This window comes from Ambystoma mexicanum, chromosome 5q (genome assembly GCF_040938575.1).
Source record: "Ambystoma mexicanum isolate Mex_15411 chromosome 5q, UKY_AmexF1_1, whole genome shotgun sequence".
NCBI classification, from domain to species: domain Eukaryota; kingdom Metazoa; phylum Chordata; class Amphibia; order Caudata; family Ambystomatidae; genus Ambystoma; species Ambystoma mexicanum.
The window spans coordinates 110,143,039-110,155,498 of NC_090933.1; the positions used below are offsets into that span (position 1 = coordinate 110,143,039).

General features: G+C 52.8%; 1 protein-coding gene across 7 annotated transcripts in view; it reads right to left on the reverse strand.

The window, feature by feature from the left end:
* Nucleotides 1-12,460, reverse strand: part of MSANTD3 (Myb/SANT DNA binding domain containing 3) — a 345,465-nt gene that overhangs the window by 79,204 nt on the left and 253,801 nt on the right. For 6 of the 7 annotated variants that reach the window (XM_069620618.1, XM_069620624.1, XM_069620619.1 and 3 more), the window contains one exon: nt 2,657-2,719. The exons of the other annotated variant lie outside the window; for it this stretch is intronic. In XM_069620618.1, the coding sequence (XP_069476719.1) occupies nt 2,657-2,719 (63 nt within the window). The remainder of the gene's footprint in view (nt 1-2,656; nt 2,720-12,460) is intronic. 7 annotated transcript variants of the gene reach the window in all.

Sequence of the window (12,460 nt, forward strand, 5' to 3'; positions counted from 1 at the left end):
GTATTTATATCATGACGTCCTGACGGCACGGGCACGCATGATACAAAACGAGGTGGATAGGACGCATAAGCGTCGAAAAAGTTTTCCTACGGGAAAGGGTCTATATAATGTACCGGGGATTCCCAGCCTGACGACGGGGAATATTCAAAGCATGTGAATCCATGAAAGATCCAATGCTGGAGAATATTCTAAAACGATGAACTTGGAAGCATAAATAAATACAAACATCAATAGGAAGTGTGAGATATGAAAGGAAAACCCAAATATGGAGACTATTAGATGACAATGTCTTGCCATGCAATTGTCAGTGAGTACATTTCCCACAAACATACGCATGTACGTAGAAATGCCTCCCCATAAGCCATTTTAATTATGGTGATGGGCCTCAGTAGGTTTTAATCATCAGCTGAGATGGAAACATATCCAGTCGTGAAAAGACAAGATGCCAATTATTTCCAGCTTCGAAAGGCACTTGTGAGGTGCAGAGTAAACATTGCCTATGTACACATAGGCTTGTGAGGTTAGCCTTCCTTATCAAACATGCTTGAACAGCTAGCTTTTTGCTGAGCTTGTTGATCAAAAGCAAGCTTAGCAGAACAGGCATGGAAGAGCATTCTTAAACAAGCCTTTAGTGAGGAATCCTATATGTTACATGTGTCATTTGCTCTTTGTAATAACAGTTGTTAAAACATGGACACTCTATCCCCTTTGAATTTCATTGGTGACAGTCAAATTGTATTCAACCAATAATTAGGTGCTAGGCAAAATATAAACTAACATGTTTTACTCAGCTATCAGCCATGAACAAACAGTTGAGCAGAGGTCACGAGCAGACAGAAAATAATGTTCAATGTACTGTAGTATGTGTACATACAGTTTATTAAAGCAAACCAAACAGGTAAAATAATTTACAGGAGACACCATCATTCATTGACAGCCTTAATAGATTTCTTTGAGCAAATATCTGTCATTTTGCCCAGTCTGTAACATGGTCAGATAAATTATCCAAAGATGACGTACATAAAAGTTGTGTGACACATTATCATCTAGTGGTGCCAATGAATCCCGTTTACCTTTTAGTGTAATGCTATTGGCTAGCATAGCCTTCGTTGGCATCAATTCCACCACTTAACTACTTTACTGCTCCACCAAACAAATAAACCTAGCGAACAATGGTGCGGTATCAATACAGAGAGAAAGCCCACAGGCCCCAGTACAATCAATGACCTAAAGAGATGAATAAATCATTTGTTTTACTTCCAAGTTATGCATTGTCTATCGTGGCTTGAACGACAACACTGTTACCCTATTCGACTTGGGGCACTCTGGTGCTCCCGGATGGAAAGAAGATTTACTAACCAAACTGATCTATGTTTTTTTTTTTGCATTTGTATAGCGCTACGAACCCTCAGGCATCTGAACGCTGATTATTACCCACAGTGTGTGGTGCTCATTTATCGACCTCGCAAGGATGAAAGACTGAGTTTGGCCCTGCCAGGATTCAGACCTGCATCAGCAGGCTCTGCACCGATGTCAAAGCGAGCGCTCTACTCGCTGTGCTATCTGACTAGCTTTAACAGGACATTTATCAGGACATGCTAATGTTAAGGACAAAAAATAAACTGCAACACTCTGATGTAATGCACAATCTCATTCAAACCTAACTGGGTATTGCATTAACAATAAGAATGCATATGATCATACAAAGTAAAAAGAAATGAAGATACCGGCAGTATTACAAACGCTGGAACTCATATGAACGGTAGCATTTTTGGTCGATTGTTATTTATTTCCTGCTATTCATATTAGACAAATTCTTATGCTACCTTAAGAGTTATTTTTTCAGTGGAGAATCTTTGTTCAGTGCTATTTCAGGCGACCACAGTGGCATACCTGCAATGCCTTTTAAGTGCTGAAGGGCACCAACATGCCTGATTTTTGTGATCAAAGAAATTAAATCCTCTTTGAATCTCTTTCACTGGCTTCCAGTGAGAACCAATGAAATATTTAGAACAGTCTAAAAAGTTTGGGAAGATATTTATCTAAATGTTAAATAAACTGTGTAACGTGTTAAGAGTCTCAGGCTCCCTCATGAAGCAAAGAGCAAGATGTCAACGTTAACTCGTTTTAACGGCGGAAGGCTGATCACCTGGAATGGACTACAAGTCACTTCAGACCTAATAACACTCTAAAGACACAACTTCACCGGACCATCATCTAGGGTGGGCCAAGGTCTGCCGCCATTACCATTTGATGCCCCTTGTGTTTAAGGTCACCACTTCAAGAATGAGGCAATTTAGTACTGTATCAAAGTAATGACCATTAAAACTGTATTTCTTATATACAGTCTTGCCACCCCCTTACCCTTCTATACCGCTGCCCATTATTAAAACTGGTCTTAAGACTGCCATTGCTTTTTTTCCTTTGATTGACCATATGAACATCACACCCCACTGATTCTTGTACTTTCCTCGCCCAAAGTTGACTATACGTTCAGTGCTGTTTATCTCATGCCCCAATTACATCTTCAGAGCTAACTTTTACAAAGAATGGTTAGGATTTTATAACAATAAATACTGAAGTAGATGACCCACCCAACCTACACAGAGACTAATTAACTAGAACCACGTCTTGCAATAAGTAAGTTTAGTTTTACCTGATTTCCCATGTATCACATGCCACTTTCTGCTTGAATTTGCCGCCGAGACCCTCCAAGACGCTAGGTGTAAACAAATAACAATTAAATTAAGTGCCAAAACCTTAATATTCCATGGAACACACCAAAAGGTATGCTACACAATGGCACTACTGCTAAAGAACATATGCCACTGGCCTCGAACACTTAATCTCTATGAATACTTAGGTAAACACACAAACATATGCATATGATGTCATTTAAAAGTCAGATTCTAAATAATATTTTTGATGATAACCATGTAAGCCCTTTTAGAGGTGAATTGCAAGCAAGGCTTTTTTGGCAACACGCAACAGCCTACAAATTAGGCCGAAAGATAAAAGTGCCCAGGATCGTAAAAACTCCACCATTACTTTTTTTATTGATGAAGCAACGTGTCACTCGACAATGGAGTATCTTCTCTTTAACTGTGACAAATTAAACGGGCAGATTACTTTATCTGAAAGTAATCAAAAGAATAAGATAGCATTTTAAAGAACAAAATCAATGTACATTATTAAGCTATTTTTCTATATGATGTGTTATGTTTTAATAGCCATCTGCTTAAGTATCTCAAACCTTTTGGCAAATCATTGATGGATGGCTTCTTATGCAGTGATATATTTAAATATATTTTGCAGCATTTCAGTTAATTTCCCCTAAGTGGGTATGAACCACTGGGGAAAAGATAATATTCACATAAATCTATGCTTGCCTTTTCTGCTCACTGAGCACCCGCTTTAAATGTGACCAACAGATCTCATACGTTGCATACACATGTACAACAGGTTTTAAGTATTAACCAATCAGCCATCTTCTTTTCTACCACAAGGCGTTTACAGAACATGCTTTCCTTAATTTCATTTCTCCATCTTTCATTTTCAGAAGTCCTGCTATGTCACCTTCATGTCCCTTTAGTGTTGAGTGAGTTTAATCAAATCAATTAGCAACTTGGGTCTTATTTCTTGTCAGCTTACTGGGGCAGGATTCAAGTGGTCGTTAATGTGCATCCATTTATTTCTACCATTATCTTGTATACATGAAAAACACTTCTCCCCTTCAGTGGTTTGGAATTAATGCTATACTTCTTTTGTGGCACTGCTTCAAATTTATGCATTTTCCAACTTAATCAGGTATGCTGTTTAACTAATCAATCGTCATGGAAAAGAGCACACGCTCTGGTGCTCTATTTGTGGGGCTTCACCTTCAAATGACATTTCATTATTCAATTTACTTGAAGTTCAGTTATTTCGTCAGTATTTTGTGCTACTTGCAAGCAAATACGTTTTTTGCTTGGAATAAATTTCCATAGCTTAGTCAGAAATGCTATACCAGAGTTCAAATTTGGCCACCTTTTTCCGAGGTATATAACCATTGAAGCCATCAAGATATTCCCAATTGAATTTAAAGAGATCAATGAAGCATGGCCATTAGGGTAGCCAGTGGTGTTAGCATCTGCTACTGGGATCTGCAATAAACCTGCAAGTGAGGTTTGGATGTGAGCCGCTCCACTCGGACCTCCTCTTTCAGACAGCAATAAAAAGAGTATTCCCTAGTTTGAGAAATAACTCCATCTATTGCACTAAGGTCTTCCAAGTTGCAAAAGCTGCAGTAGAAAGGGCTATAATAATACTGTGCTATGATTACGATAAAGACAAATTGACTTAGACATTGGGATTTGAACCATGTGATGGTAGGCATCCATAGACTGCGCTCTTCGCCAATAAAGCACTGACATTATTAAAGACCACCTGCCCACATCTAGTTGATCACAATGATGAGCTACTATTCATTTCCAAATAGTTCTCAATATCCTTTCATAAAACAGAATCAAATTATGTCTAGCTTTCCAAAATTTCTACTATATTATCTAGGACTGTTGAAAGACCAGGTTGACAAATTTCAACTTTACTCCAATTGACAGAATCCAATAAATGTTCCAACCGTAACTCAAACAAGACAAAATAAGTTTCTTGAGAACTTCGCTAGTCAAATTCTAAGAAGAGAATAACATTCTAAGAAGAGCATACATATCAAAATGTAAATAATTCAGGCATTAGCCCTTTACATTACTTCTAGTAAAGATTTTGAACCCATTAATAATCTGCTTCTCTAAGAGCTCCTCCAAACCATGCTATTAGGAATGATTGAGGCTTCAAGGACCACTTAAGCAAGGAACGTAAGGAACATGAATTAAAATTGTACAAAAAAGGCTTCCTTTTGACAGTAATGAACCTCATTCCAAGTATTAATTGGGTGCCAACGTTTTCTTTATATTTCATTGTTCAGAAACATGCAACCTGTGCTATTCCAGTGTTACAAAACACTTTCGCATTATATTTCTCTGCAGTTGATACAAAAAGGTGTCCACAAATAAACATCACTACTAAATTGTGGAAAAGGATGCAAGACTTATGGCAGGGTGCAATATTTGCACTCGCCACTAGCCGCTGGCTGGTGGTATTTCACTGGTGGCGAGCAAAAAAAGGTCTGCTGCGTCTATGCATAGAATTGAGGTGGTGAGTGACTTGCTTATAGCTGGCTGGTAGCTTGCAACTTTCATTTTTGCCCCGTGCTTGTGGTATATGTTACCTGAAATTATTCAAATTTTATTCTACGCGCTAATTAAATGATTTGAAATGAAAACACTGACAGGGTAATTCATAGAATTTCGCAGAAAAGTGTCGCAAGCGGCTGGCGCAGAGTGTCCGCGTGCGATTGACTGCGCCAGGCACGTGCGATAAAACCGATTTCCGCGCACAGCGTATTCATGGATTTCATGCTCCCAAACCAGCCGTGGCGCAGAGTATCGCAGCGACCCTGCAGCAGCGCCAGTAACGCCCCCAAGAACGCCCTCGCGCAAGGAAAAGCCAGCAAAATCGCTAAATCATCGCAAAGGGCTGCGCTAACCCTGGACCAGTTTACAGGGCAGCCAAACAAGGAACGCAAAGCGGGTAACGTGCATATCAGGGGTACACGTGAAGTCATACACGCGATTAGCCAGGGTAAGTGTATTACAGGGGTACACGTGAAGTCATACACGCGATTAGCCAGGGTACGTGTATTACAGGGGTACGCGGGAAGTTTAACACGCGATTGGCCAGTGTACGTGTATTACAGGGGTACGCGGGAAGTTTAACACGCGATTGGCCAGGGTACGTGTATTACAGGGGTACGCGGGAAGTTTAACACGCGATTAGCCAGGGTAAGTGTATTACAGGGGTACACGTGAAGTTATACACGCGATTAGCCAGGGTACGTGTATTACAGGGGTACGCGGGAAGTTTAACACGCGATTGGCCAGGGTACGTGTATTACAGGGGTACGCGGGAAGTTCAACACGCGATTGGCCAGGGTACGTGTATCAAAGGGGTACGCGGGAAGTTTAACACGCGATTAGCCAGTGTAAGTGTATTACAGGGGTACACGTGAAGTCATACACGCGATTAGCCAGGGTACGTGTATTACAGGGGTACGCGGGAAGTTTAACACGCGATTGGCCAGGGTACGTGTATTACAGGGGTACGCGGGAAGTTTAACACGCGATTAGCCAGGGTAAGTGTATTACAGGGGTACGCGGGAAGTTTAACACGCGATTAGCCAGGGTACGTGTATTACAGGGGTACGCGGGAAGTTTAACACGCGATTGGCCAGGGTACGTGTATTACAGGGGTACGCGGGAAGTTTAACACGCGATTGGCCCGGGTACGTGTATCAAAGGGGTACGCGGGAAGTTTAACACGCGATTAGCCAGTGTAAGTGTATTACAGGGGTACACGTGAAGTCATACACGCGATTAGCCAGGGTACGTGTATTACAGGGGTACGCGGGAAGTTTAACACGCGATTAGCCAGGGTAAGTGTATTACAGGGGTACGCGGGAAGTTTAACACGCGATTAGCCAGGGTACGTGTATTACAGGGGTACGCGGGAAGTTTAACACGCGATTGGCCAGGGTACGTGTATTACAGGGGTACGCGGGAAGTTTAACACGCGATTGGCCAGGGTACGTGTATTACAGGGGTACGCGTGAAGTTATACACGCGATTAGCCAGGGTACGTATATTACAGGGGTACGCGGGAAGTTTAACACGCGATTGGCCAGGGTACGTGTATTACAGGGGTACGCGGGAAGTTCAACACGCGATTGGTCAGGGTACGTGTATTACAGGGGTATGCGGGAAGTTTCACATGCGATTTGGCCAGGTACGTGTATTACAGGGGTGTGCGGGAATTATCACACGCAATTAGGCTGGGTGGGTCCTCACAGGTGTTCCCTGTACACCCTCCACAGCCCCTGCAGGCAGCCCACAAAACAGGGGACTACCCTGCACACCTGCTCATGTCTCCCTGCACCCCCACCCCCCAGCAGTGCAGGGGCACCCTCCACCAGGCCCCCACTCATGTCCCCTATCACCCCCACCCCCCCGCCACCAGGGGCACCCTCCACCAGGCCCCCACATATGTCTCCCACCACCCACACCCCCCAGCAGTGCAGGGGCACCCTCCACCAGGCCCCCACTCATGTCTCCCACCACCCCCACCCCCCAGCCACCAGGGGCACCCTCCACCAGGCCCCCACTCATGTCTCCCACCACCCCCACCCCCCAGCAGTGCAGGGGCACCCTCCACCAGGCCCCCACTCATGTCTCCCACCACCCCGACCCCCCAGCCACCAGGGGCACCCTCCACCAGGCCCCCACTCATGTCTCCCACCACCCCCACCCCCCAGCAGTGCAGGGGCACCCTCCACCAGGCCCCCACTCATGTCTCCCACCACCCCCACCCCCCAGCAGTGCAGGGGCACCCTCCACCAGGCCCCCACTCATGTCTCCCACCACCCCCACCCCCCAGCCACCAGGGTCACCCTCCACCAGGCCCCCACTCATGTCTCCCACCACCCCCACCCCCCAGCAGTGCAGGGGCACCCTCCACCAGGCCCCCACTCATGTCTCCCACCACCCCCACCCCCCAGCCACCAGGGTCACCCTCCACCAGGCCCCCACTCATGTCTCCCACCACCCCCACCCACCAGCAGTGCAGGGGCACCCTCCACCAGGCCCCCACTCATGTCTCCCACCACCCCCACCCCCCAGCAGTGCAGGGTCACCCTCCACCAGGCCCCCACTCATGTCTCCCACCACCCCCACCCCCCAGCAGTGCAGGGGCACCCTCCACCAGGCCCCCACTCATGTCTCCCACCACCCCCACCCCCCAGCCACCAGGGTCACCCTCCACCAGGCCCCCACTCATGTCTCCCACCACCCCCACCCCCCAGCAGTGCAGGGGCAGCCTCCACCAGGCCCCCACTCATGTCTCCCACCACCCCCACCCCCCAGCAGTGCAGGGGCAGCCTCCACCAGGCCCCCACTCATGTCCCCTATCACCCCCACCCCCCCGCCACCAGGGGCACCCTCCACCAGGCCCCCACATATGTCTCCCACCACCCACACCCCCCAGCAGTGCAGGGGCACCCTCCACCAGGCCCCCACTCATGTCTCCCACCACCCCCACCCCCCAGCCACCAGGGTCACCCTCCACCAGGCCCCCACTCATGTCTCCCACCACCCCCACCCCCCAGCAGTGCAGGGGCACCCTCCACCAGGCCCCCACTCATGTCTCCCACCACCCCCACCCCCCAGCAGTGCAGGGGCACCCTCCACCAGGCCCCCACTCATGTCTCCCACCACCCCCACCCCCCAGCCACCAGGGTCACCCTCCACCAGGCCCCCACACATGTCTCCCACCACCCCCACCCCCCAGCAGTGCAGGGGCAGCCTCCACCAGGCCCCCACTCATGTCTCCCACCACCCCCACCCCCCAGCAGTGCAGGGGCAGCCTCCACCAGGCCCCCACTCATTTCCCCTATCACCCCCACCCCCCCGCCACCAGGGGCACCCTCCACCAGGCCCCCACATATGTCTCCCACCACCCACACCCCCCAGCAGTGCAGGGGCACCCTCCACCAGGCCCCCACTCATGTCTCCCACCACCCCCACCCCCCAGCCACCAGGGTCACCCTCCACCAGGCCCCCACTCATGTCTCCCACCACCCCCACCCCCCAGCAGTGCAGGGGCACCCTCCACCAGGCCCCCACTCATGTCTCCCACCACCCCCACCCCCCAGCCACCAGGGTCACCCTCCACCAGGCCCCCACTCATGTCTCCCACCACCCCCACCCCCCAGCAGTGCAGGGGCACCCTCCACCAGGCCCCCACTCATGTCTCCCACCACCCCCACCCCCCAGCCACCAGGGTCACCCTCCACCAGGCCCCCACTCATGTCTCCCACCACCCCCACCCCCCAGCAGTGCAGGGGCACCCTCCACCAGGCCCCCACTCATGTCTCCCACCACCCCCACCCCCCAGCAGTGCAGGGTCACCCTCCACCAGGCCCCCACTCATGTCTCCCACCACCCCCATCCCCCAGCAGTGCAGGGGCACCCTCCACCAGGCCCCCACTCATGTCTCCCACCACCCCCACCCCCCAGCCACCAGGGTCACCCTCCACCAGGCCCCCACTCATGTCTCCCACCACCCCCACCCCCCAGCAGTGCAGGGGCAGCCTCCACCAGGCCCCCACTCATGTCTCCCACCACCCCCACCCCCCAGCAGTGCAGGGGCAGCCTCCACCAGGCCCCCACTCATGTCCCCTATCACCCCCACCCCCCCGCCACCAGGGGCACCCTCCACCAGGCCCCCACATATGTCTCCCACCACCCACACCCCCCAGCAGTGCAGGGGCACCCTCCACCAGGCCCCCACTCATGTCTCCCACCACCCCCACCCCCCAGCCACCAGGGTCACCCTCCACCAGGCCCCCACTCATGTCTCCCACCACCCCCACCCCCCAGCAGTGCAGGGGCACCCTCCACCAGGCCCCCACTCATGTCTCCCACCACCCCCACCCCCCAGCAGTGCAGGGGCACCCTCCACCAGGCCCCCACTCATGTCTCCCACCACCCCCACCCCCCAGCCACCAGGGTCACCCTCCACCAGGCCCCCACACATGTCTCCCACCACCCCCACCCCCCAGCAGTGCAGGGGCAGCCTCCACCAGGCCCCCACTCATGTCTCCCACCACCCCCACCCCCCAGCAGTGCAGGGGCAGCCTCCACCAGGCCCCCACTCATGTCCCCTATCACCCCCACCCCCCCGCCACCAGGGGCACCCTCCACCAGGCCCCCACATATGTCTCCCACCACCCACACCCCCCAGCAGTGCAGGGGCACCCTCCACCAGGCCCCCACTCATGTCTCCCACCACCCCCACCCCCCAGCCACCAGGGTCACCCTCCACCAGGCCCCCACTCATGTCTCCCACCACCCCCACCCCCCAGCAGTGCAGGGGCACCCTCCACCAGGCCCCCACTCATGTCTCCCACCACCCCCACCCCCCAGCCACCAGGGTCACCCTCCACCAGGCCCCCACTCATGTCTCCCACCACCCCCACCCCCCAGCAGTGCAGGGGCACCCTCCACCAGGCCCCCACTCATGTCTCCCACCACCCCCACCCCCCAGCCACCAGGGTCACCCTCCACCAGGCCCCCACTCATGTCTCCCACCACCCCCACCCCCCAGCAGTGCAGGGGCAGCCTCCACCAGGCCCCCACTCATGTCCCCTATCACCCCCACCCCCCAGCCACCAGGGTCACCCTCCACCAGGCCCCCACTCATGTCTCCCACCACCCCCACCCCCCAGCAGTGCAGGGGCACCCTCCACCAGGCCCCCACTCATGTCTCCCACCACCCCCACCCCCCTGCCACCATGTGCAGCCCCCACCAGGCCCCCACTCATGTCTCCCACCACCCCCACCCCCCAGCAGTGCAGGGGCAGCCTCCACCAGGCCCCCACTCATGTCTCCCACCACCCCCACCCCCCAGCCACCAGGGTCACCCTCCACCAGGCCCCCACTCATGTCTCCCACCACCCCCACCCCCCAGCAGTGCAGGGGCAGCCTCCACCAGGCCCCCACTCATGTCCCCTATCACCCCCACCCCCCAGCCACCAGGGTCACCCTCCACCAGGCCCCCACTCATGTCTCCCACCACCCCCACCCCCCAGCAGTGCAGGGGCACCCTCCACCAGGCCCCCACTCATGTCTCCCACCACCCCCACCCCCCTGCCACCATGTGCAGCCCCCACCAGGCCCCCACTCATGTCTCCCACCACCCCCACCCCCCAGCAGTGCAGGGGCAGCCTCCACCAGGCCCCCACTCATGTCTCCCACCACCCCCACCCCCCTGCCACCATGTGCAGCCCCCACCAGGTCCTCACAATGTGCGTATTGGTCAGCCTCCACAGCCAAAAAGCCCTACCAAGTAACCCATTCACCCACATGGAAATGGAAATCACATGTTACACCTCCAATGTTCATGAAGCAAATGAACCCATGTCCGTCACACACATATTTTCCAATTGAATGGGAAAACACACAACATGACATGCATGAAACCAATGAGATGAAACCACACAGTGAACAATGTAAAAAAAAATGTATTAGAAAAAAATACGAATGCTAAAGAAAGAAAACTAACTACAATGTAAATGTGAAAAAAGAAGCTGCATGTCCGCATAAAAACACAAAACTAGAAAATCTAATCCAAAAAATGTTGTCCAAAGTGAAATGTCAAAACTCTCCGTGCAACAAAGAACTATGTACAAAAATAACAAGGGTCCATCATCACAACAGAACTAAGGAAACCTCCTAAAAAACCTACCTAAATATCAACTATATACAAAAAGTGGAGCAGTGTCCGTCGACTCCAAATCATAAGAAAAAACAAAGGAAACCTAAAACTAAAGAACTATATACAAAGGCGGCGGGCAAGTCCAGCGGCTCACTCTGTGGTGTTCCGGGCCAGGGCATCATCGAACTCCTGTTCGATGTCCCGGAGGCGGTCCAGTTCCATGGCCCCGAGGGTCCGCAGGGACGACGCCGTGTCCTCCTCCAACCCCCTGCGGATTGCCTCGAGGCACTCGGCCCGCCTCAGGGCCCTCCGCATGGAGTTCTCCGCCCTGACCATTGTGAGCCGCGCCTCTTCCGCCCGCCGCCGCTCCGCACCTATGGCGTGGCCCAACCGCTGCCACACGGAAGACACTCTCTGTCCTGGGTCCTCCTGCCCTCCGGCCGATGCCTGCCCCTCCGATGTCGAAGGCCCCGAGCCTTCATGGCTCCCACCATCTTGCTGCTGCTGCTGCTCTGCCTCTGCCCGTGCACTGCCTCCTGCTGCCTGCACATCCTCCGCCGGCTGGGGTGCAGTTGTTGATGTGGCCACCCCTGCTGGACGTCCGACTCCCGACTGTGGCAGAGATGCCTCCTCCACCAGCCTGGCCGCACTGTCAGAGGCAGCTCCACAGGGCACCCAGGTGACTGATGGGTGGGAAGATGGCACAGAGGACGACTGGCGCGTAGGGGGTCCAGTTGAGGAGGGGGTCGGAACAAGCCCCATCAGACGGAGGAATCCGGTCTGGGTGACCTGTCCCAGCAGGCTGACGTGGTCAACGAGCCATTCGAGATGACGTGCAGTCTCTCCATGAAAAGACTGCAGGTCACCTCGCATGGCCCGTTGACGCAACGCCACACCAGCCAGGACAGGCTCAACCCGGACCTGGATAGCCACGTCCGCAGGCAGAGGAAGGCCAGTTGACGTCAGCTCATCCCCTGCCTGAAAACGGGTCTGGACGTAGGCATCCCTGCTGGTGCAAGATGATGCAGGGACAGGATCGGGGACAGGATTGCACACAGGCACCTCCGCGGCCGCCTGTGCTGCCTCCTGTCCCTGG